General features: G+C 50.8%; 1 protein-coding gene across 1 annotated transcript in view; it reads left to right on the forward strand.

The window, feature by feature from the left end:
* The first annotated feature begins 6,611 nt into the window (after nt 1-6,611).
* Nucleotides 6,612-26,705, forward strand: part of LOC144248810 (uncharacterized) — a 288,957-nt gene continuing 268,863 nt past the window's right edge. The window contains exons 1-2 of the mRNA XM_085565014.1: nt 6,612-6,623; nt 7,071-7,666. Coding sequence (XP_085421140.1) covers nt 6,612-6,623; nt 7,071-7,666 — 608 coding nt within the window. The remainder of the gene's footprint in view (nt 6,624-7,070; nt 7,667-26,705) is intronic.

The following is a 26,705-nucleotide window of genomic DNA, read 5'->3' on the forward strand; positions in this document are numbered from 1 at the left end:
ACAGCAGCATTGCTGTGCCGGGTCTCCATGGAGCCATCCCAGGAGCAGCTGCTGAGCTCAGAAGCCATCACAGCCACCACCCACCTCCAAAGGCCCTTGGCAGGGTGGGCTCCTGGCCTGGCTCTGTGTGCCAGGAGCCGGCAGCGCTGAGTGCAGGGAGCCCAGGGAGGGCACAGAAACGCTGGGTGAGAAATGCTGGGGCACAGCAAGATGGGCGAGTGCAGCCGGCCAGGGCAGAGGAGCAGCGCGCACAGGGGGCACAGCCTGCAGGAGAGATGGGCAGGGATGGGCAGGGCTGGGCAGGGCTGGCAGGGCCAGAGGCACCCAGGCCTTTGTCCCTGGGCTCGGGCAGCACCTCTGGAGGGCCCACAGAAGGAACTTTCCTCGGAGGCTGTCATGGTTTGACACTGGCACAATGCCAGTGCCCCCATGAAAATGTGATCCCTCCCTTGAATGCTGTGAAGTGGAATCTAAACAGAGCAAAGCAGGCCCAAGCTTAATAACAGAAAAAAACTTTATTAAACTACTACTACAAAAGAAAAGAGAAAACTAAAGAAGGGAAAAAAAAAAAAAACACAAAGATCAAATGAAAACCTTGCAAAACATTCCTCCCCCCACCACCCAACTCCAACAAACCACAGTGAGACACAATCTGGACCCCAATCAGGTTTCCACCCTCCAAACAATCGATACTCAGTCCATCGAGGGAACAGAGTCTCCCCTGTGCCACAGACCCCCCAAGAAACACACTCCACATCCTGTGTTTCCATGTCACACATGGCACCGCCCAGAGAAAAGTTTGCCATGGTGACCCTTCTCCTTTCCATGCACAGTGCTCTCACCACCAATGCATGGATGGACAGACTGCTTTTAAGATTTTTCCTTTCAAGGATGCCCTGCCAAGAGGGGAGAAAACAACAGTTCAGTTTTTCATTGTTTGGGACCACAGTCCCCCCCATTTTCCCCTGGGACCGAGGGCTCGAGAGCAGAGATCTTCTTCTCTTCTCTTTCCTTTCCAGGACAAGGGGGCGACACCACAAACCCCCTAACCTTTTCTCTGTTCACTTTTGTCTTTTTCCCAGCCGAAGCAGGTCTCTTGACTCACTGGCATCCTCCCAAAACACAGTCCCTCTTGAAGGAGAAGATTGGTTCAGGTTGTGGCTAACACGGAAAAGTCCAGCCAAAAGCCACTCCTTGTCCCCCCTCCCATCTAGAATTCCTCCTTCTAACATCCCAGGGTCCAAGGTATCCCTCTTCCTCTCTTTCAAACCGAGGAGGGGAAAGGAAAATTCACAAAGCTTTCATTTCTCAAGGAAGGGTTAAAAGTCCGAACTCGCAGGGATGGCTCGATGCCCGGACATCCAGCAACTCCCACGCAACTGGGCACCTTGCAGCTTCCCCCGCCGCTGACTGCCGCTGTCTCTTTTCTCTCTCCCTCTCGGGAGAGAAACTCTGGGGTGGGGGGGGGGATGGAGACATCCCAGATTTCTTCCACCCTTCCATCTGCAGGGGCCAGCCCGGTTCCAGTCCTTCCACCACCCTTGGGACCTACCTTTCAGGCCATGGGGCTTCCCCTCTCCCACCCAGCTCATGGCTGGGCAGGGGAGAGTTTGCACTGCACGCTGACCAGAACCAAAGAGAGCGAGTTACCCTGGGAATTCTGCCTTTAACTCCTCTGTGTTCTCAGAGACGTGTTCAAGTTCAATTGGTCAATATCTAAATTGACCTCTTCCTTCGGGAAAAAAATTCTCTTTCCGTGTCAAACCACGACAGAGGGGCTGCACCTTGGTTCTCCCATGCCCCTCCCTGAGGAGACTGGCAGGGGTTGCAGATTTTTGGCATTTGTCCTTGCTGCCCCTCACATCCCCCCTGCCCCACAAACAGCCCCGAGCCACCTGTGAGGGACAGGCCCTGCTGTGCCAGGCTGGGCTCAGGGCTTGGCCTTTCTGCTTCCCCCAGCCAGCCCAGGCCTTGCTCAGCATTGCAGTTCCCTGCTCTGAGCCTTGGGCTCCCTGCAATCCTGGCCTCAAGGATATGCTCTCACCAGTCCCTGGGAGCCTTTGGCAGTCCCTGCCCTCATTGGGGCTCTGTCATGCTCCAAGGGACTTGGAGTTTTGCTCCTGACTCCATGAGCAGCTTCTTCAGCTTTCTCTCAGTGCCTGAGGGCCCTGGACTCAGCTGAAGATCCATTGTAGGGCTCATTAAAGTACACAAAGCCCTCGGTGGGGCAGGCTTCCTCTTCCTGCAATTGTTTACAAGTTTTCAGGCCCTGTACAGCAGATTGGAGTCAGTTTAAAGATCCTTTAAGAAAAGAGATTTAATGGAACATTAATTATTTATTTTAACAGAGTATTTTTTATTTTCCAGTTCAGAGAAGAGCTGATAGAAGTGATCTTGATGCTCAGTGTCTCCTTAGGAGGTCTGGGCATGTAGAAGAATGAGCCCCTTGAGGGCTGACCCTGTTTGGACAAGCTGCTCCTCACCCCCAGCCTCACCATGTCTGACATTGCCCACCTGGCACTGACATCCCTGTGCCCTGCAGCAGAACCTTGTCCCTGAACTCTGCAGCTCCATGTCCCAGCCCATTGCACCATTTCCCACCTGCTCTCCTAAGGGCTCTGCCTGCACACAGGCCCAGGAGAAGTTTTCCTGTTGAGAAAGAAAGAATGGAAAAGCTTGAGCAGGTTTCCTAAACAACAAACCCCACTCAGGAGCCACCTGCTCAGTACAGGCTGCCTGGAGTGGTGTCACCTTTCTACAAGGAACAGTGTGACCAGAAATGATCTCTAGAAGCAGAATTCTCTGAGTCTCCCAGCTGAATTCTCTGTCCCTGTCCTTTCCCTGGATCTCTGTTGCAGATGGAAGCTGGTGGTGCCACCCTCACCTTTAACCTCTCTTTGGAATGCAAAGAGATGTTCCCAGCTGTGTTAAGCAGGATTTGCTCAATGTTTCTATCAATCTTTTGTGTCCCACATGGAACAAATTGGCCATTTTGGCACTGAGGGGGTGACATGGAAGCAAAGAGTCAATTGTGACCCTGGGGTCCCATGAAACCAAGGGGCCATGGTGACACAGCAGGGCCACGTGGATCCAGTGGTCCATTGTGACACTGTGGATCCAAGGAGACCATGGAGACACCCCTAGAACCTCATGGGACCAAGGAGTCCGTGGTGACCCAGCGGGGCTGCATGGAGCCAATGGTCCATGGTGACACTGCTCGTCCAAGGAGGGCCATTTGTACACTGCAGAAGCTCATGGAGCGAGGTGTCCATCGTGACTCTGAAGAACTTCATGACACGAAATATCCATGGGGACACAGCAGGGCATCATGGGAACCCAAGAACCGCTGTTGGCAGTGCAGAAACTCCTGGAACCAGGGGCCATTGTGGCACTTGAGCACCAACACAGCTGCTGCACCTTGTCCCCTGCCCTGCACAGCTCCTTGGGAGGTACGGCAGGAGCAGCACACTGGGAGCCTCAGGAATGCCCCTCTGGGATCCATGGCACACACTGCCAGGGGCTGGAATTCCAGTTCCCAGACAGGAAAAGATGTTCCTGCTCTTGAAGGCAAAGCTCTTAACTAGGAGCCACAATCCAAGTGGAGCAAGATCCTACAGTGACATTTCACTACCAGCCTTCATAACTTCACCCATGGTTGTTGCAGCTCCTGCACTGGGAATTAAATCAGGGCAGGGTCTTTGGTGGGAGCTTCCCTGGCTCAAGGGAGACACTGAGAGAGAAACAGAGCAGGCAAAGGAAGGCAGGAGAGAAAGGAGGTGTTTTGGTTTGGAAAGACAGGTGTCTTCTAAGGAAGGCAGGAGCCTCCCCTGAAATGAAATAATGTAGGCTCTTTCTTTCTGAATTGTCATAGATTTGAAATTAAGGGGGGCTCTCAGGTAAAAATATGGGAGGAGGAATAACAGTTTTTTATGAGGGAAGAAGATGAAAATATGAACAATGCAGTGAACCAGAACAACACTGAGAGAGCCAGAATACAACCTGACACTCTGTTGAACAGGTTGTTGGTCACAGTCCAATTGGAATTGTGGCTGCAGTCCTCCTGGAGTGATAGGTGTGGTTCTGTTGGAGTAGTGATCCTGTAGAGAAGGGTGTCTTCTCCGGAAGAGGCAGTGCAAGAGGCAGCTGTTCCTCTGGGAAATCCAGCGCAGAAAAAGCTGTGTTGGTGGGCCAGGATCTCAAGACTAGATGCAGGTAGGAATGCTTGGCTCCTCCCTCTGGGTGGAGCATCTCACAATGGGATGTTACAGTTCTTATCAGTCATGCTGTGACATTCAATAGCCCATTATCAGCAGATGTCTCCCCTGAGGGAGGATTGATTGTGGAAGAGATAAGGAAAAACTGCCCACTTAACACAGGACAACTGCCATACAGATGGCAAATAGAACACATCTTGCTTTTCAGTCTATGACAGGAGGTCACAAACAAAATCAGCTGAGAAGGCGGCACTCTGAAAATCAAATCAGAACTGACAGAAAATGAATGGGACTAAAATCAATAATTCTGATAGTTTTACTTATTATCAAAATAAATCACACCCACCCAGCCCCACACAATCCTGATCCCACACCCTCAAATTTGGATCTCACTTCTCCCGATCACCTTCCAACCCCATCTCATCCTGGAGGCTGAGGAATTGAGCAATTTTAGCATGGGACTGAGGTGGGAACCAGCCATTTTGAGGTAGGATTGAGTCACTTTGAGGTGACAGACAAATCCACTTTGGGTTTTGGAGTGGAAAGATATGGAGAATACTACCAGATGTCCCCCAAGAACCCACAAATACTCCAGAATATGTTCCCAAACAGTAAAGTCCACCTCAAATACCTCTTAAATGGTGGGACTTCTGACATCTCCGGTCAATACTCTTTTTAGTAATTTTTCAGGTGTTTTTAAGTGATAAAGACAAATCAGAAGTAAATTAGGGCCAAACCAAAACCAGAGACCCCTTGAGCATCTCCTGGACACTGGACAAAACAAACTCAGCAGAAATCAAAGTTAACCCTACATAAAATGCCTTGAGGAAGATTTGCTCTTCCCACAAGTCATTTCTGATGGAAACACAAATAAATCCCAAACATGAATAGACAAACAACAGAAGCAATTCTCTGGCAATTCCAGATTTCATCAGTTCCAACAGAGCTCCAGCTCAGATGCTGGCAGGTTCCCAAAAAAAAAAAAAAAAAAAAAAGAATGGAAATTTGGCCCAATACAGATTATTAAAAGGAAGGGAAAGCTCCATGTAGCTATCACAAAGGTGACAGGGACCAAGAAAATAATGCTTCTCCCCCCAAAGCCCGTGAATTCAGGAGTTATTCAGGAATTTACCTACTTGAGCTGGGCTTCTTGTAGGATTTAAGTAGCCTTGTGTTCCTCACCGGGTGGTGAATGATCCTTGTCAGTCTTGCTGGTATCATTTGGTCCCTTTCCTCCAGTGATCTTAACAAAATTTTCAAAGAAGGAAAACAAAATATTTTCTTTACACTGGCCACCCACAAGAGCCATTTTCCTCGTAAGTTCTCCCTAAAGTCACTCAGAGGAAGCTGCATCCAAGCTTCCAAGAGTTCCTCCAGAAAGAGCCATAAACTCCTCAGAGGAGAGAAACATGCTGTTGTCAAAGGCACCTGGGGTCAGACAACAGAGCCCTGAACTCACTGTGTAAAATAATGTTGCAATCTGGATAATAAAATTGTTAGAGAGATGCCTCTGCCCCAATTAAGGTGCTAACAAGACCAAATCCAAAGTGGATTTTATTGACCAGTAAATGTGAGGTAGAGAGAGATGCAAAGAAAAAGAGGAGAGAGCAAGGGAGTGACAGGGACAGAGATCTCCCCTGGGGTGGGGCAAGTGTGACATTGTCCCCTGTGTGCGTGGCCTTCCCAGGGTGGGGGTTTTACACCGGAGCCAGTTTGGGTAAGGGGGGTGGTGTTCACCCCCCACCCCGAGCAGGGATTGCCTCACTGTTTCAGGTTACAGTGTCAGATGTAACCAAAAGTGTTTTCAGTCCCCATCTCCATAAACTGTTATCAACAGGTGGGGCAGTGTTCTTTATCTCTTCCATGGCTCAGCCCTGATAACGCCCTCCAGGGCCATCTTCTGTTAATGGGCCATTGAGTGTCACTGCAGCACTGATAAAATTACATCATCCCATTGTGGGATGCTCCGCCCAGGGGGAGGAACCAAGCATTCCTACCTGGATATAATCTCACCCTTGCAACACCACGACCACCTTGCCTACTGGATTCCCAGAGGACAAGAGCTCCATAGCCACCACTGGACCTGCAGAGGAAGACCAGACTGTTCTACAGGATCATGGCTTTGACAGAATCACGTTCATCACTCCAGCCGGACTGCAGCCACCATTTCATCAGACTGCTACCACCACCCTGACCATCGGGGTGTCAGGGTATATCCTGACTCTGTCAGGTTAAGGCAGTGTTTCTCTATCATTGCCTTGATCTTAATTTTCTTACTCAATTGTGATTCTGGCTTAGACTCTGTCCTTGTTTTGCTTTGAAACAGTACAAAACTCACTGTGCTCATCCCTTGTTTTCCTCCCAAAACAGGATTTCCTGTACCCAAATATTCGCCAGATGGAGGAGAAGGTTACGAGGAAGAGGAAGATTCCCTGGGACACCGAGGCAGGTGAGGAGGAAGTCAGTGCCCCTTTCTTCCTCTCTCCTGCTCCATCTCCCAGCCCAGCCTGGCCCCCGGCTGCTGGACAGCCCCGCTGCCGGTGCCCTCCTGCCGGGGACACACTGGGGGGATCTCCTTGCCCTTCCCTCTGGCACAGAGGCAAATCCCATCCACTCCTTGTCCTTCCTCCCGCAGATGAGGTGCTGAGGGTGGAGAGCAGAGAGGACAAATCCCCATGGCAGAAACTTGTGGAAGACGCTGTTTTGAGTGGCTCCATGGTGCAGGAACCCAATGGGAGCTGCACGAGGAGGGGCTGCAAACGCAGATCGAGGGGATCTGAGGAGGAAAGATGCACTCTGGGCCAGGAAGGTGGACAGAGCTTCAGCCAGAGCTCAGGGCTGGTGGTCCCTTAGCAGCTTCATGATGAGGAGAAGCCCCATAAGTGCTCAGAGTGTGGGAAGAGCTTCAGGTCAAACTCCAACCTGATCCAGCACCAGAGGATCCACACTGGGGAGAAGCCCTATGAGTGTGAGGAATGTGGGAAGAGCTTTAGGTCAAATTCCAACATGATCCAGCACAAGAGGATTCACACTGGGGAGAGGCCCTACGAGTGTGGGGAATGTGGGAAGAGCTTCAGGCGGATCTCCCACCTGAGCAGCCACAAGAGGATCCACACAGGGGAAAGGCCCTATGAGTGTAGGGAGTGTGGGAAGAGCTTCGGGCAGTGTGGTGCCCTGATTGTCCACCAGAAGATCCACACTGGGGAGCGACCCTACGAGTGTTCCAAGTGTGGGAAGGGGTTTCAGACTTACTCCTATCTCCTCTTGCACTATCGAGCTCATACAGATGAGAGGCCCTTCCGCTGCCCTGACTGTGGGAAGGGATTCAAGCACAACTCTCACCTTGTCAGGCACCGGCGCATCCACACTGGGGAGAGGCCCTACGGGTGTCCCCAGTGTGGGAAGAGCTTCACCCAGAGCTCTCACTTGACCAAACACCAACAGAGGCACCAGTAACGGAAGCCCCAAGAGTGTCCCGCCTGCAGGAAGAGCTTCGTGCTCTGCTCCAGCTCCATCCCCCACTGCAGGACCCACATTGGGCACAGGTCTGGTGACCCACATTCCCTGTGATCAATGTTGGGAACACACCTGACTGGTTTTCCTTTTGGTTTGGCCCTAATTTTCCTCTGATTCATCTTTATTCTTCAAACACAGCCAAAACAGGGTTAAATTAAAGAAACTGATCAAAAATATCTGAAGTGTCACCATTTCACAGGAGTTTGAGGGGGAATTTAGGATTTAGGGACGCATTCTGTGTGGAGTGCCCCTGTTGCTGAGAGGCAGGAGTTTGATCTCACCCTTCTTGTGTTGCCAATAATTCCTCCCTTGACCCAAACCCAAACTCCACCCCTGGGATACCCTATACAAACCCCAGGGCTCTGCCTTTGCCCTGTCTTTCGGTGATAAGAAATGGATTTTGGAGTTTTGTGAATCCAAGACCTGTCTCATTTGTTCCTGCCGCCGGCAGCTGCACTCACCCTGGACACCATGAACTCAACTTCTGGAGGATTTGTGGGTTCTGGGGTGATTTTGGGCAGTGTTCTCCATCTCTTTGCATTTCAAAAGCCAAGAGGGATGAATTTGTCACCACAAAACCACTCAATCCCACTGAAAATAACTGGATTTTAAACTATAAAGGCACAATCCCACCTCAAATTGCTTGTTCCCCCTCAAAAAAACCTCAATCCCACACAAAGCTCACTCGATTCCACAGCTGCCAGGGTGAGATGCGGTTGGGAGGAGATTGAAAGAAGTGGGATTCCAGTTTGGAGTGGTGGGATGGGGATTGTGTGGGGCTGGGTGGCTGGGATGTATCTGATAGCAAATAAAACTTTCAGAGTTAATGATGTTTTTCCCATTCATTTTCAGTCAGTTCTATTTCCAGAGTGGCTCCTTCTCAGCTGTTTAAATTCTTATAAAAATCTTTTTTTAAAAATCGTCTAACCCAAACAATCCAAAAACCAATATCCATATAAAACCACCCATCTGCAATTATATTTTTATAAATAATTTTAATTTTTTAGAGTACTTAAGGGTGTTATTAAATTTTAATTGTTTGGTTAAATTGTATGAGACATTACAGAGGTGTTTGGTTTCGTGTTTAGTATATTTGTAGTATGAATTGTTTTACTAAGGTGTGTTCCATTGTATGTTTACATTGGCCGGTTCTGCGAGGGGCGCTGGGCTCCGCCTGGCAACTGATGAGTCAGAGCCGTCCCGGGCGCTGATTGGCTGAAAATCACCAGGCGGGACCAGCGCCGAGTTCCTGCCTGGGAACTGAATCGTCATCAACGCCGCGCGCTCTGATTGGCCAGGATCTGCTTCGGGGCGGGGCCGGGAGGAACTGGGGACCCCCAGGAGCCCCCCGGGTTTGGGGGTTTCCATCCCCCCTCGGCCCCCGGGGCGGCCTTGGGGCCACCCCAACACCCCAAAATGGGGAGGGTCCCCGGAGCCGCTTGGAAGCCCCAAAAATGGGATGGAAGCGGCAGGAGCCGCCCGAAGAAGGGATTGAAGGGTCCGGTCCGGGAATGGCTCCGATCCGGATTGGGGCGGGCTGGGATTGAGGGAGGGTCCGGTCAGCGGCTGCGGAGGGGCTGGGATTGGGGAGGGCTCCGGGATTGAGGGGATGGGTCCATTCCGGGACTGGGGCAGGATCGCTCCCTGGGGGTGGGCTCCATTATTGAGTCAGGCTCTCTCCGCTTCCCGATCCCAATCCCGTTCCCTGATCCTGTTCCCGATCCCAATCCCATTCCCATTTCTGTTCCCGTTCCCGGGCCAGTTCCTGATCCCGATCCCATTCCCGTTCCTGTTCTCGATCCCAATCCCACCGCTGTTTCCAGGGAATGGCTCCTATCCCAACCCCGACCCCAAACCCGGGGGGTTAAACACTGGGGTCAAACACCCCAAATCCCAACACTGGGAGGGGGGAGGTTGACATCCCAGAGTTTGGAGCCAGAGGTTCACTGTGATATTGCAAGGCCTCATGGAGTCATGGAGACACCATTAAGAGACTTCACAACCTCATGGAACCAAGGGGCCATTGTGCCTCTGTGGGGCACCATGGAACCAAGGATTCCATTGTGACACTGAGGCAACTCATGGGATCATGGAGACCATTGGGACACTATGAGCCCCCATGGAATAAGGAAAGCATTGTGACACTGTGAGGCCTCATGGCACCAGTGAGACCACTGTGACCCTGGGGGTGCCCACAGAACCAAGAGGACCATTGTGACACTGTGGGGCCTCGTGAAACCAAGAGGCCTTTGTGGCACTGCAGGGCTGTAGGGAACCAAAGGTCCATTGTGACACTGCAGGGCCTCGTGTCATCAGTGTTCAATTGTGACACTGTGGAGTCAAAGGAGACCATTGTGACACCACAAATCCCCAGGGCCCAAAGGTCCATTGTGACATTGTGGCCTCATGGAACAGAGGAGTCCCGTGACACTGTGGGGCCTGGGGAACCACGGAGACCACTGGAACACTGTGGCGCCCCAAGGAACCAAGGGAACATGGAGCAGGTCTGGCTGGTTTGGCATCTCAGGGGCTGCCTAAAAGCTGATCTTGGCATTTTGACGGTCTCTTCTCATCTGCTATTGAAGCACTGGGGCTCAGGGCTTTATTTCCTATGGAAAAGAACTCTCCTTCTCCTCCAGGTATCCATGGCCAGAATTCAGATTTCATCTCTATTTCCATATATCCAGGGATTGTTCCCATGGACATATTGCCAGGAAAAATCAGGCTGGCAGTCATTTCTTAAGGGTCACTGCTTACCTGTCCACAAAAGACTGGGGAAGGCTCCATGCTTTCCCTCCTATGGGGAAGAACTGTCCTGCTTCTCCAGGTGCCCATGGGCAAAATTTGGATTCTGTCTCCAAAATTCCCTATATCCAGAGACTGCCCCCGGACAAAATCTGCCATTCCTGACAAGTCTGGCTGGCCTTGGCCTAATGAGGCTCTCACCTGACTTCCTATGCACTGGGGCTCTATGCTTTCCTTCCTATGGAAAAGAACTGTCCCTCTCCTGCAGGTGGTCATGGCCAGAATTGAAATTTCACCTCCAAGTGCAGATTGTGACAGACTGGAGGTGATTGTTGGCTGGAAACATTTCATGTGTGAGGGAGGAAAGGGCAGGTCCACCCTTGCCCTACCCTGGAACCCCAATCCCCCCAGAGCCTCTATCCCAGCCCAGCAGTGTCTGCCATTTCCTGGCACAGCACAGGCAATGCTCCACGGCCACCTCTGCAGCCCCAGCCCAGCTCCTGAGTGACCAAATGACCCCAAGTCCCACCTGGGGGAAGGGCCCAGGAAGACCAAGGGGAAATTAAGGCTGACCACAAGGCAAACACATGTCTTCACCCTACCTCCTCTTGGAATTTCCATCTGAACACTGCTGGAATCCAGGAGTTGGTAGATGAGTGTGTGCTTCTCTCTTTGTATCTTTTTTTTCTCTCTTTCTGTATCTACTACTTCTATTTTGGTACTCTTGCAAATATCGATTAACTTAAAATTGAACAGGCTTAGAGTTTGTGAAGTTGAATGGGCCAAGTTAATGCTTAGAGAAGTTTTTTTTGTTGATTGAATGCCATATTAAAATGTTTGCCAAATTTTCTCTGATTTTTCTAAATTTCCCAGTAAAAGCTGGTTTGTTGTTTAGAGCTCCTGAGAAACTCTTGATAATATTGCTCCAGTGCATCCAATTCAGAGGACACAGATTATTGTCATTCCTTTTAAATGTCTCCATGAGAGAGTTAAATGTCTCCTTGGTGCCACAGGGTCACACTGGCCCCTTGTTTCCATGGGGCCCTGCAGTGTCACACTGGTGGTGTCATACTGGATCCTTGGTTCCATGAGGCCCAGATGTGTCATGCTGGCCTCTTGTTTCCATGGGGCTCCATGGTGTCACAATGGTCCCTTGCTTCCATGAGGCCTTGCAGGGTCACAGGGGTCTCCTTGGGGCCACAGGATCACAATGGACCCTTGGTTCCATGGGCACTCACAGTGTCAGAAGGGTCTCCTTGGCTCCATGGGGCCCTGCAGAGCCCCTTGATTCAACAAAGCCTGAAAGTGTCAGAATGGCCTCCAGGATTCCAACAGGCCCCACAATGTCACAATGGACATTTGGTTCCGTGGGGTCCCACACTGTTCCATGAATCCTTAGTTCCATGGGCCCTGTAGCTCCTTGGATCCATGGTGCCACTCAGTGTGACAGCTGCCCCTTGGCCTGCCAACACTCCATAGCGTCACAATGGCCCCTCGGTTCAATGAGGCCTTGTGGTGTCACAATGGCTCAGTGAGGCCTTTAGTGTCACAGGAGTGTCCCTGATTCCATGAGTGTTGGAACCCTGGATGCTGAGGATGTTAAACTTGCTGTGCTGAAAGGCACAGACTTGCAAGGGAACACTGCATTTGACCTGAGGCTGTGGAGAAGGCTTCCAATATTTATTAATAGCACTGGGGTTACGGGTGCATAGTGGGTTAGAGGTGTATACTACCACAGGGTGGAAAACATACAGCTTGGGGTTTTAGAACATAGTAATAAATATGAAGCAATATTGAGGTTTTAGGGTTGAGACAGGTTCTTCTTATTATTTGCCTTCTTCTTAACTTCTCCTTCATGGGTTTGGGTGATATTTTGTGATTGGACAGAAAAGTCCACAGGCTTTGAGGGATCAGTTTTTGGGTTAAAAGGGAGAATAATTTAGGTGTAATTTCTTGGCTGGATAGTTTTAAAAGACCTTGTAAAAAGAGATATTTGGCCACTTTGTGACTTGCTAATGAAAGACTGCAGAACTCACAGTTGTGAGGCTGCAACACTGATAAGAAACAAGAAGCACTTGAGTCTGAACACGAACTATTGTCTCAAGTATCTTCAATCCTGACCATGACACAGGTAGAAAAAACAAGCAGAGCACCCACACCTAAGGCCTGGCAGTGTGACAACAGACCATTGGTGTCACTGAGCCCCACAGTGTCACGATGGTCCCCTTGGCCCCACGAGGCTCTGAAGTGCCACAGAGGCCCTTTGGTTTCACAAGGCCTCAAAATGTAGAAATGGTCTCCATGGTTCCATGAGGCCCTGCTGGGTCACAATGGACCTTTGGTTCCAGGATGCCCCAGAGTGACACAATGGTGACACAATGGTTCCATTGGACCCTTCATCCCACGGAGAGCCACAGTGTTCACTGCAGTCCCCTTGGTTCCCTGAGGCCCTGACATGCTCTAATGGACCCCTGGTTCCAGTGGGTCCCAAAGTGTCAGAACAGTCTCCATTGTTCCATGAGGCCCCACAAAGTCACTGTGCTCCCCTTGGTTCCACAGGGCCCCACAGTGCCACAATGGACTCTTGGCTCCATGAGGTGCCATGCTGTGTCCCAATGGCTCATGGTTCCATGAGGCCACACAGTTTAACAATGGTCCCTTGGTTCCATGAGGCCTCGCTGTGTCACAATGGACTTGGGGTTCCATGAGCTTTCCTACTGCCAAAAACAGTCTCCCTGGTTCCACAGTGTCACCATGGTCCCGTTGTTCCATGAGGTTCCATGGCAGAACCTTGGTTCCCTGGCCACCTTGGTTCCGTGTGACCTTGCAGTGTCACAATGGACCTGTGGTTCCATGAGGCCTTGCTGTGTCAGGATGGCCCCTTGGTTCCAAGAGGTTTCTCAGGGTCACAATGGTCTCCTTGGATCCGTGGTGTCACAATGGACCATTGGTTCAATGTGGCCCCAGTGTGCCAAAATGGATTTGGGTTCCATGGGGTTCCGCTGTGTCACCATGGACCCTTTGTTCCAGGAGTTTGCACAAAGTCACAGCTGACTCCTGGGTTCTGTGAGGCCCCATGGCCACCAAATCTCTGAAATATCAGAACAAGACTCCTTAACACTAATTTGCTATTTAAGAGGGGATCATTTATTCAGGCCTTGGGTCTAGTGAGGGATAACTCCTAACCTTTATGTGGACATGTAACTCTACCAGTGTGTTGCTTATACACAGTCACTAAATGTGTATTACAATTTACCCATTGCCATAAAACCCACCCCAAGTTCCCAGGTTCAGTCCTTGCTTTTTCTATCACTGCACTCTTGAGCCAGATGTCTTCTACACTTCCAACTGTCCCTGCTGGAAAAGCAGCTCCTGCACGCCTTGTTCCTGTGTTAAAAGTTCCCAGGCACGGTAAAAATGGAATTAACCCTTTGGGTATCAAGGCCAAGGCTTTGTGTGGCCAGGCAGGGGCAGCAGGAGGCAGAGCTGCCAGCAAAGGAAGGGCCAGCGAGGTGGGGCAGCCGGGGGTGACGACAGCCTGCAGGGACAGAGGCGCAGGGCAGGGACACCATGGGACAGCCTGGGCTGCAGAGGGCTCAGGGATGTGCAGCAGCTGCAAGGCCCTGACAGAGCCAACCTGTGCAGCCCTTTGGCCATGGCTGCTGGCCCTGGGCCTGAGGCCACGAGGGGACAAGTGACCCTTGCAGCCCTGGGGCCTCAGTGCCTCCTTGTCCCTGCTCAGCAGCCTGGCAGGGGCCGCCCCATGGTCCTGCCCTTGGCACTGCCCATCCCCACATACCAGTGCCCATCCCGGGAAGAGCCCTGAGCAATGAGGGAGGGACAGGATCTGCCTTGCCAGGGTCTGGGGCTCAGGCCTGGGCCCTTTGCATTCCTGAAACACATCCAGGTTTGCTCAGCACCAGAGACACCTTTCCCTTGCTTGTGCCCTGCTGTCACCAGTGCCTCCAGTGTTCTGCTGTACCTGGAACCTGGGGACACTTTCTCAGTCCTGTCCCTCAGTGGGACACATTAAAACTTCAAGAAACTTTGGAGTTTTAATTTAACTTTGAGTTATTGAGAAGTTTTTTGAAGATACTCTCAGGGACTGAGTCTGATGTAAACAACACCAAAGCCCTGAGAGGGTCATTAAAGTTTTCCTATTCCAGTTGTGGAGAAAGATTTCAATGTGCTTGTATGAAATACACATTCCTGTTTTAAAGGGTGTATTTTCTTACATTTCTCTTTAGATCAGAGGTGACTGCAGCATTCTGTGAGTGATATTGACCCAGGGTCTCCCCTCAGGAGCTCTGGCCTGCTCAGAGAAGCTGTGCCCTGAGCTCTGGCCCAGCATGGACAACCTTGCTCCACATTGCCCCAGCCCATCCTGTCTGTCCTCACTCACCTGGGACCTGCTGTGCCTGCAGAGCTGGCTGCACCCAGCCTAAGAGGGGCTTTCCCTTGCTTGTCCCCATCTGTCATCAGTGCATGCAGTGTTCTGCTGTACCTGTAACCTGGGGACACTTTCTCAGACATGCCCCTCACAGGGATCTCTTCAAAGTTCAAGAAACTTCAATGTTTCAATGTAACTGAGACCTTGAGGGTTTTGTGACATCACTGAGGCAATTGTGACATGACAAACCTGGCTGTGATGTCACAGAATAGGTTGAGGCCATAGAGGCCTCTGCCATCATAGAGGGTGGCTCTGTGGCATCAGAGAGAGGGTTGTGACATCACCAGGTGGCTGTGTAACATCATAGAGCAGGTTGTGACAGCACAGAACAGACTGTGACTTCACAGGGTGACTTTGTGACATCACAGTCTTCTGTGACATCACAGCATTGCTGAATGGCATCACAAGGTGACATCACAGAGATGGCTGTGTGACATCACAGGGGCTGTGTGAGGTCACTGGGGAGGTCACTCTGCCCCATTCCCCCTCCCAGTTCCCCCAGAGAAGTCCAATGCTGCCCGTGCTCAGCGGGTCCCCTGTCCCCCCGGGTACCCCCACCCCCGGTGCTGCAGCCTCCCCCAGAGGATGTTCCACGAGATCGACCCCAGAGCCTGACACGGGGACGGGGTCTGGAGCCATGGGGATTGGGACAGGGGGACAGGGACCCCCCGGCAGCGTCCCCGTGTGTCCTGGGTTGTAAGATAAGCTTGTATTCTATTTGCCATCTGTTGAAGGCAAACCGGTTGGACAGGTTTTTGTTATCTCTCTCAGAGACAATGGTTTGCCCCGTAGAGGCAATGGTTTGTTTATACACTATTGACTGACTCACTGCCAGGCTGGTAAATGTAACACCATCCTATTGTGAGGGGTCCCACCCAGAGGGGGAAGCCAAGCACTCTATTATTGGGTATAAAGGGGTAGCTTTTGGGGAGAGAGGCAGCTCTCTCTCTTCGCGGGATTCCCAGAGAAGCAGCTCTCTTTGGCGGCACTCGCAGCGAAGCAGCCGGAGCGCGCTGAGGGGACGGCAGCGGAGCTCAGAGGCAACCCCGGTGCAGAGGAAGACCGGCCCCACTGCCACCAGATCTTCAGAGGAAAACTATACACTTCTAAAGATCACCACTTCAGCTGCAACTCATCAACCATTGCAAGGGGAGCAATTGTCCCAGCAGAACTGCTACGGGCACCCCGAATCCTCAGGTTCTGGACTTTTTTCACTGGTTTTGTTTGTACCGATTGCATTTGCCTTTTTAAATTGTTGTCTAGTTTTCTCCTAGTAAAGAATTGTTACTCCCATTCCCACATCTTTGCCTGAGAGCCTTTTAATTTAAAGATCCTGGTAATTCAGAGGGAGGGGGGTTTGCCGTTCTCCATTGCACAGGAGGCTTTGCCCTCCTTCGCAGATTCCTGTCTTGTCGAACTTAGACACCGTGTCCCCCAGGGCCAGAGCCTGGGCCAGGGCTCCTTCACCCTGTCACCAACGAGGGCTTGAGAGCGCTGAAAAAATCCCCAGCAAAAACCAGATTTAATAATAAAGTGACAGCAGCACAAAGTTCCTTGGCAAGTCACTCTGCTCCTCATTGGACACTTCAGGCACAGCAAAGAAAAAAAACAAAAACAACAACAAAACCAAACAAAATCCAGGCAATCAAACCAGGAATGAAAGGAGAACTGTGTGTGTGTGTGTGTGTGTGTGTGTGTGTGTGTGTGTGTGTGTGTGACAGAAGGGCAGTGAGAGCAAGGATAAAAGGAATACGGTCTAAAAGCTTAACAGAGCTCCAACTTAACAGGACTTAACTTACATCTAAACCTTAAATGATAGTTTCACAGTCACAGTTTAGCAAAAGAGAAGAGCTTAACAGTATTTAACCTAACTTATAACCTACAACTTAGCAATTTAACAGAGGAATAACATTTAACAGTATTTAACTCAGCCTATAACTTATATTAAACATAACAATTTAGCAAAACAACAACTCTTAGAAGCATTTAACTTCACTTAGACCTTGTAATTTAACCTCACTTACAGGCCTGACTGGCTCAGCTATCCAAGGCACTCAGAGCCCTCAGGGAGCAGCATTTCTGCCACATTTCCCCAGCACAGGCACTCCTGTGTGCACACAGACACAGAGAGTCAGTGCAAGGCACCTGTGAGAAATTCCCCTGAGGGCAGGGAAATGCTCCCTGAGGATGCTTTGGCATCTCCCCAGCAGGGAAGGGTTGAGCCTGGAGGAGTGGGGGGATCGGCCCAGGTTCCCTTGTTGTTGGGGATCCCCGAGTGCAGCAAATGGGAGAGTTCCCGGCTCGGAGAGGCCCCACTCAGAGGGAGTCGCTGGCCCAGGAGAGCTCCAAGGGCTCCTTTTGGAGCGCTGTTTGTCGGGCTCCAAGAGAGGGGCTGCAGTCCCAGCCATGTTTCACCCTGGCCGCACTTGGCACCAGCAGCTTTCTTTGGCAGGGTGAGAAGAGGGATGTTGTGTCACCGAGGGAACACAAACAGTTCCCAGAGCTGCTCCTAAAGCAGCCAGGAGCTGGCTGGGCAGCAGCAGTGCCTGGAGCAGAGCGTGTTTGTGCTGAGCTCCAGAGGAGCTGAGCCCAGGGGCTGCTGGCCAAGGCCGAGGCCAGCGAGCATTTCTCAGCTGGCAGGGCGGCCTGAGAAGGGGAGGGGGGAATGCACCAGCACAGGAACCATGGAACCAAGGGACCATTGTGACACTGTGGGGCCTGTGAGACCAAGGGACCATTGTGACACTGTGGGGTACCATGGAACCAAGGGACCATTGTGACACTGTGGGGCGTCATGGAACCATGGACACCATTATGACCCTTTGGGGTGTCATGGGACCAAGGGTCCATTGTGACAAGGCGAGACCCCAGGGAGCCAAAGGTCCATTGTGACATTGCAAGGCCTCATGGTGTCTTGGAGACGCCATTAAGAGACTTCACAGCCTCATTGAACCAAGGGGCCATTGTGACACTGTGGGGCACCATGGAACCAAGGAGACCATTGTGACACTGAGGGGACTCATGGGATCATGGAGACCATTGGGACACTATGAGGCCCCAGAGGCCTCATGGCACCAGTGAGACCATTGTGACCCTGGGGGTCCCCACAGAACCAAGAGGACCATTGTGACACTGTGGGGCCTCGTGAAACCAAGAGGCCTTTGTGGCACTGCAGGGCTGCAGGGAACCAAAGGTCCATTGTGACACTGCAGGGCCTCGTGTCATCAGTGTTCCATTGTGACACTGGGGAGCCAAAGGAAACCATTGTGACACCACAAACCCCCAGGGCCCAAAGGTCCATTGTGACATTGTGGCCTTATGGAACAGAGGAGTCACGTGTCATTGCGGGGCCTCAAGGAACCATGGAGACCATTGTGACACTTGAGGGTCTCATGGAACAAAGGGAACTTAGGACAGGTCTGGCTGGTTTGGCATGGCAGGGGCTGCCTAAAATCTGATCTTGGCATTTTGAGGGTTTCTTCTTATCTGCTATTGAAGCACTGGGGCTCAGGGCTTTCCTTCCTATGGAAAAGAACTCTTCTTCTCCTCTAGGCACACATGACCAGAATTCAGATTTCATCTCTATTTCCTTATATCCAGGGATTGTTACTATGGGAATATTGCCAGGATATATCTGGCTGGCAGTCATTTCTTAAGGGTCACTGCTTATCTGTTCATGAAAGACTGGGGAAGGCTCCATGCTTTCCCTCCTATGGGGAAGAACTCTCCTGCTTCTCCAGGTGCCCATGGGCAAAATTTGGATTCTGGCTCCAAAATTCCCTATATCTAAAGGCTGCCTCCAGACAAAATCTGCCATTCCTGCCAAGTCTGGCTGGCCTTGGCCTAATGAGGCTCTCACCTGACTCCCAAGCACTGGGGCTCTGTGCTTTTCTTCCTATGGAAAAGAACAGTCCCTCTCCTGCAGGTGGTCATGGCCAGAATTGGGATTTCACCTCCAAATGCTGACTGTGACAGACAGGAGGTGATTGTTTGCTGGAAATATTTCATGTGTGGGGGAGGAAGGGGCAGGTCCAGCCCTGCCCTGCCCTGGAACCCCAGCCCTGCCCTGCCCTGGAACCCCAATCCCCCCAGAGCCTCTATCCCAGCCCAGCAGTGTCTGCCAGTCCCTGGCACAGCACAGGCAATGCTCCACAGCCACCTCTGGAGCCCCAGCCCAGCTCCTGAGTGACCAAATGACCCCAAGTCCCACCTGGGGGAAGGGCCCAGGAAGACCAAGGAGTATTTAAGGCTGACCACAAGGTAGGAACACATCTTGGCTCTACCTCCTCTTGGAATTTCCATCTGCACATTGTTGGAATCCAGGAGTTGGTAGATGAGTGTGTGCTTCTCTGTATCTTATTTTTTTCTCTGTATCTACTTCTCCTATTTCTGTACTCTTGCAAATATTGATTAACTTAAAATCAAAATGGCTTAGAGTTTGTGAAGTTGAATGGACAAGTTAATGCTTTGAGAAGTTTTTTTTGTTGATTGAATGCCATATTAAAATGTTTGCCAAAGTTTCCCTGATTTTTTCTAAATTTCCCAGTAAAGGCTGTTTTGTTGTTTTGAGCTCCTGAGAAACTCTGTATAGTATTGCTCCAGTGCATCCAACTCAGAGGACATAAATTATTGTAATTCCTTTTAAATATCTCCGTGAGAGAGTTTTTTAGTGGATAGGGGTCAGGGCTTGTGTGTCCTGCTTGGCACAGCCCAGGCAGGGCTTTCACAGCTCCATCCCACACTCCATTTCCCAGCTGGAGCCACTGGTGCCTCTGAGTTCTGCTGCCCCAGCCCCAGGGACGCTCTCCTTGTCTGCCCATTCCCCCAGGGCCTCTGGGCAGGGATGGCCTCAGTGGGGGCTGCTGACATCCTCAGCAACTTGGAGGCTGCTGCTGAATTTTACTGCTCCAGAGGCTTCTTCAGCCTTCAGCTTTTCAGTTCAGGAATTCAGTGCCCCAGGGCTCATTGACAGTCAGAACACCTTCACAAGCCAAGCCTCTGGGAATAATTTAGCTGTGCAAAGGTTTTGCGGATGATTAGGCAGATTGCAGTAGTGTATTAAAACAGAATGTATTATTTTTACAAAGATCGTGAAAAAAAAGTTTAGGTCCTGTTTAGTTTTATTTTAGTCCTAATAAATTGATATGTGCAGTTTCCAATTGACACTGAATCCAAGTACCTCCTCCTGCAGTTTGAATAGATATGAAAATCAAGACCCTTTATGGCTGACAATCCATCAGACTCTGTCCCTACGCCCACCCCACCATTTCCCCCATCCCAGCCCTGGCACTCAGAGCAGCCTTGTGCAAATCTGAGCTCCCTCCAGCCCAGGCTGCACCTGCAGGTTTCAGCTCCTTGGCTCCAACTCCCACTTGCTTTCCTTGGAGAAGGAGCTGCCCCAGACACAGAGGTATGTTCATTTCTTGCCAACCAACAAAGCCAAGGGAAGGCACAGCTTCATCCAATGCAAAAGTCATTCCTCTGCTGGCTATTAAATCCACTGTGCACAGCAGACAGTCTCAGAGCAATGGAAAACACCTTCTGTGCCCAGCACAGATCCCAAGGTCCCCCCAAACCCTCCCGGCCCCGATTCTGCCCAGATTTGCTCTTTGCACACACGAGTCACAGGCTGAAGGCAGGAGCTCCCTCCATGCCCAGAGAGAGGAAAAGAGGGAAATTGGATGAAGAGCTCTCCTGTGCAGAGCCAAGGTCCAAGTGCTCCTGCAGTGGGAACCACAGCTCATCAGGTTTGTGTCCTTTGGGCTCAGGGATGGTGACACTCAGAGGCACAGAAAGGTTTCTTGCCAACAAACGCAAGTTGCACATTTGAACAGTTTAATAACCATCACAGCTCTTCCCTCAGCTCTCTGTGACGTCCCAGCAGCATCTGACATGTCCCCCATCCCCAAGGGATTTCTGTACAGGGACAGTTTTAGACAAAGACATAAGAAAATGTAATTCTGTGATGGACAAAGACACAATTACGATGTTGACTAATGTGATATTTATTTGAACTTCAGAAAGATTGGACAACTCCCTGAACTCATAGCATGATGCCTGTGAATTGAGAGGCACTTGAATGACCAGAGAGCACCTAGATGAGGAAATCTGGGAGCACCAGGAAGGACAGAGATCCAGTTGGTCTAGAGAAGAGATTTCTTTAGACATGTCCATTTGTCTTGGTTCGACAAGACAGGAATCTGTGAAGGAGGGCTAAAGCCTCCTGTGCAATGGAGAAGGTAAACCCCCTCCCTCTGAATTACTAGGAGTTTTAAATCAAAAGGCTCTCAGGCAAAGATATGGGAATGGGAGTAACAATTCTTTACTAGGAGAAAACTAGACAACAATTTAAAAAGGCAAATGCAATCGGTACAAACAAAACCAGTGAAAAAAGTCCAGAACCTGAGGATTCGGGGTGCCAGTAGCAGTCCTGCTGGGACAATTGCTCCCCTTGCAGTGGTTGATGAATTGCAGCTGCAGTGGTGATCTTTTGAAGGGTATAGTTTTCCTCTGAAGATCTGGTGGCAGTGGGGCCAGTCTTCCTCTGCGCTGGGGTTGCCTCCGAGCTCCGCCGCCGCTGCCTCACCGGCTGTTTCGCTGCGAGATCCCGCGAAGAGAGAGAGGGAGCTGCTTCTCTGGGAGTCCTGCAAAGAGAGAGCGCGAGCTGCTTCTCTGGGAGTCCCGCAAAGAGAGCTGCCTCCTCTCCCCAAAAAGCTACCCCTTTATACAATAATAGAGTGATTGGCTTCCCCCTCTGGGTGGGACCCCCTCACAATGGGATGTGTTACATTTACCAGCCCGGCAGTGAGTCAGTCAATAGTGTATAAACAAACCATTGCCTCTACGGGGCAAACCATTGTCTTTGGGAGAGATAACAAAACCTGCCCAACCTTTCGACAGATGGCAAATAGAATACAAGCTTATCTTACAACCCAGGACAGTCTGGTAAGACAGTTCCACCTTACCCGAGACCAGGCTCGGGCCATTGTGGCCACATGCCCATCCTGTAAGTTGCTCCCCCTACCATCGGTGAGCCAACCCTAGGGGTCTGAAGTCCTGTGAGGTGTGGCAGATGGACATTACTCACATCCATTCCTTTGGGAGGATGAAGTACGTCCATGTCTCCGTTGACACCTTCTCTGGGGCAATTTTCGCCTCTGCCCACATAGGGGAGAAAGCCTCAGATATCGAAAAACATCTGATACAGGCTTTCTCTATGCTGGGCATCCCCAAATTAATCAAAACAGATAATGCCCCAGGTTACACCTCCAAGGAGTTTGCCAGCTTCCTACAGCAATGGGGAATAGAACACAAGACTGGCATCGCCTATTCCCCATCAGGCCAGGCCATGGTGGAGAGGACTCACCAGAGTCTTAAACGGATGTTAAAACAACAACAGCCGGTAATGAAGGTAGAGTCCCCCGAGGTTCAATTAGCGCGGGCCCTCTTTACCATTAACTTTCTTAACTGCTCTTTTGAATGTTTAAATCCGCCAATCACTCGGCACTTTAACAGCTATGAGCAGGGCAAGGTCAGGGAAAAGCCGCCGGTCCTCATTAAAGATCCTGAGACCTGGCGGCAGGAGGGACCCTATGACTTAGTCACCTGGGGACGGGGATATGTTTGTGTATCCATGTCCTCAGGCCTGAGATGGATCCCCTCCAAATTTGTCGGGCTGTATGTCCCCAAAGTCCAAGCCAAACAGGAGAGTCCTCAGGTGGGACATGCTGCCTTCAGAAGGCGGAAAAAATCTTCCCTTTTTGGGTCTACCTCTTCCCTTTCCAGTTCCCTTGGTTCTTTGTTACCTTTTGATCTGGACCTCCCCTACCCTGATTGTTAGTGTGTCTTCAAGTTATTTTTCAGATTTTGTCCCAGTTTAGATCCAACCCAGGATGTCATGCACACTGAGCCTCATCCTTCTCACCATCACTATCAACGTAAGACCCCAGCAGGCATGGATTATTCCTCAGCCTCAGGCTAACGTGTGGACTACGTGGCCAAATGCTGTATGAATCTAAGTTCTAAGGCAGAGGACACCCGTGCCACCATAGACAAAATGCAAAATATGATAACACATCTCAAGAAAGAATCATCAGACTGGCTGGGGTCTCTTTTCGAAGGATGGGGACTCTGGTTAGATCCAATCCCTGGTTCAAACTGGACTTTTGTTAGCCTTTGTTGTATTTGTCATTAGCTTTAGTATTATAAAGTTATTTTTACTTCTCTCTTCCCTTTCCTTTTAAACAAAAGAAAAGAGGGAGATGTGGAGTTGCGGTTTTATGTGTTTTATTACATCTTTATTCTGTCATGGTTTGTTCCAGTGTACCCCCATACTGTATTGGTTTCTCCCTGAGTTTTCCTGCCTTTCCCCAAGTGTCAGTTTCCCTAGAAAATGCCAAGTCAGGCCCCGGCCCCCTCCCAAGTGCCTTGTCTGTCACTCGGTGCCCCTTCCCCTACCTCTGGAAACTTCCATCCAGGGCACTGAGTGATTGGATGAGGGCCTGGGACCCCTCCCCTGTCCATCCCTCACTGGATCCCCCAGATGTCAATCCCCACAGAGTCACTCCTGTCTGTTCCCCACTGGCTGATCGGCCCCCCTCCCTCTCCCTATGTAACCTGTTGCAAGCACCCTCGAGTTGCTCTTGTTGGCTGGCCCCCTCCGGTGCTGTTGGATCCACAGGACCTCAATAAACATCGGATTTTCGCCCCCAACAAGTGCCTCTCCTCATTTCCTCGCCATTGGAATCAGCAGCAACCTCAGGACCCACAAAGCACTCTCCAAAGCCCAGCTGGGAACAGCAGAGGGTGCTTCCACTCGCCCTACTTGCCCTGCAGGAGAGCTAGCCGGGGCTGAGGACAGTGGTCTGGGGCGGGGACGCGGTACCAAAGGAAATCTTGGTCCATGTAGGACCAAGGCCCCTGTGCTGAGGCTGCCTCCAGGCTGCTCCAGCCCCTCAGGATGCCCAGGAACAGGGGCTGCCCACAGCCCAGTGCACCCTCGCTGGCCCTGGTGTTAGAGTTCCGGAACACACATAATCACGGGATATGATTATGTGCAGGTGATTTACTAAGAGCTCTGGGAGTCAGGGGTACAGACCCAAATCTGACTCCAACATGGCTTTCAAGCTGAAAGTATTTTATATTCTATCGTTACATAACTCACATATTAATTATTAAAATTATATTGTTCTATTATATACATTGACATGAGTTTCTTGTGATCTTTCTTAGGTCCCTGACCACAGTTTCTCATGATTATTCTAATGATTAAACAGTAATTATATTTAATTAGTAAACAATCATCACATCTAACTATTCTATCATTTATCATGTACTAGCTACACAGGTGCAGTTCTAGCGAGTATAAGTTCTTCTGGTGCTTGGGGTATTTATTTTTCCAGGGCCTACTAAGCTTATTTTTCCTGTTAACCCTAAATCTCTATGATTTAAAAACCCTTTTACTATCACTGGGGCTACCCAGGGAAGAGCCATGGATGAGGTTCTGCAGAACAATGCAGGCTCAGCCCTGCTCCACCATGGGATCCCATGGGACAGGGCACGCTGGGATTTGCCCCTGCAGCTACCCAGTGTGTCCAGAGAGACTGCAAGGAGACAGTGACCTCTGTCAGCAGGACCCTCTGAGTGGGACAACCACTCCTGGGGTGGCTGTGCCAGCTCCTCCATGAACCTCCAGCCCTGGGAACATGGAGCAAGTGGAAACCACAACTTGGCCAATACTGCCTGTGCCTGAAGCAAATGGAAAGAGAACTGGGGTGGGAAAAATCACGGTTGTTTATTTGCAGAAGAACAGCAATGAAAACACAGAACACATTTAGATTTGTAAGAATATTTGTAATAACAACAGTTTATAGAAGGTATATACCTAAGAACATAGCTAACAACAATATCTGAAATGTATTTACAGAAGGCAAAACAAAGCCCTAAAACCTATATCCTAAAGGCAACAACAAACTGTAAAAACTATGTACAAAAGGGTCGCCTATCTGTCTGGGATCTCCATCAGTCCGGGAAGAAAAGCAGGTGCCATGGTCACTGCAGTCAGGCACAGCGGGCTCTTCCATGTGTCCCCAGGATGGCACAGCGGGACTCTGCTGCCAGAGCTGAGGCTGGCTGGGTCTGGGGGCTGGGCCCCAGGCACTGCCATGGGGCTTGTGTGGCCCAAAGCAAGCACAGGACAGGCTGGGCATGGCCACCAGAATCCAATGCACTGGGTACCACGGGCCTGAGCAGAGACCACCGAGCCCAGCCCTGCCCCAGCCTGGCTGCAGGGAACCCACTCTGCCCGTGGGGACCACATGCCTGTCCTGCTGCTGGCATTGGTCTTCATCCCAGGACCATGGCCTCCTCTTCATCTTTTTCATCAACATCCATGTCCTCGGTGTACTCTTCCATGTCCACGTCCATCTCCTCTTCCACGTCCACATCCACCTCCATCTCTTCCTCTGCAGTCTGTTCTCCATCCACCTCCATCTCCTCCTCCATATCAATTGGTGTGTCCACCTCCATCTTGTCCTCTCTGCCTGCCACAGCCTGCAGAGGTAGCAAAACCTCAGAGTGGGGTCCCTGTCCCACCCCATCCCCCCAGAACTCCAGCCCACCCGGGCAGCTGGGGGGATCCACCTCCATGGAATGGCACCCTACCATCCTCAGGGTAAACGTGAGCATCCTGCAAGAATGGATGACACAATCCAAGCCTTAGGCAGCTTTGGAGACTGATGATAGGAGGTATGGGGGCAGGAACAAGAAGGGTGACAGGAGCAGCAGGAGCAGCGTGCAGCGTGTGCTGAGCCCAGGGCCAGCAGTTGTGTTGTGCTGCTTGCTGGGTGCTGGCAGTTCCAGATGGGACATGGATTGTGACATGACCATTGAGCTAGAGAGCCTTTGGTTCCATGCTTAGCAACGTTCCCCCAGAGCATGGTGCTCAGAGCCCTGTTCCCAAGGATGGAGCATCCACAGCCTGGGCCACTGCCTCAGCACCCTCAGTGGAAGAGAGCAGCTTCCTCAGATCCAACTTCAATCAGCCTCCTGCAGCTGAAAGACGTCCCCCCTTGTCCTGTTGCCACAGGCCCTGTAGAACACTCTGTCCCAATCTTTCTTGTGGCACCCTTGCAGTGCTGCAGAGCTGCAGTGAGGCCTCCCCAGGGTCTCCTCTTTCCAGGCTGAGCATCCCCAGCCCCACGTGGACAGCAGGCAGTGTGATCAGGGGGAGTCCAGGCTGGAGTCAAATGGCATCAGGAACTGGGAGATGGAAGCTTTAGGCCCAGCTTTGCCTCTAAACGTACAAAATTAATAAGAGTGGAGGGCAAGATGGTGGGACACTGGTTCTGCTCTAATTGGTGAATATAGTCTCTGTATTTTTCTTTTTTTCTGTCATGCTGATGCAGGTTTGGCTGTTTGAAAGGAAGCTTGGCACAATATCCATTGTCTTCTCCATTTGTGAAACACCGAGCAGAGTCTGGGCAAGCTGATGTTGCAGAGCAAAACCTGCCAATGTACTGGTGATCCTGAGCCTGGAGGATGCAGTTAAACCCAGCCAAAAGTAATTTCTGGAAAGTCAAGCCTGGTGTACATTTTCTTGAGTTTGGCTATGCCAACTTCACCTGAGTCTTATAAAATAGCAAACAAAAAACTCAAACCAAAACAGACAAAACCCAGAAACAAAGAAACCCACGCAAACCAATCAAACAAATAGATTTTAAAAATCCAAATAAAACCAAAGGGAATGAGGAATTAGTATTAGTTTTGAATTCATCACAGCA

This window comes from Lonchura striata, chromosome 35, assembly GCF_050655825.1.
Source record: "Lonchura striata isolate lonStrDom1 chromosome 35, ASM5065582v1, whole genome shotgun sequence".
In the NCBI taxonomy this organism is placed as follows: domain Eukaryota; kingdom Metazoa; phylum Chordata; class Aves; order Passeriformes; family Estrildidae; genus Lonchura; species Lonchura striata.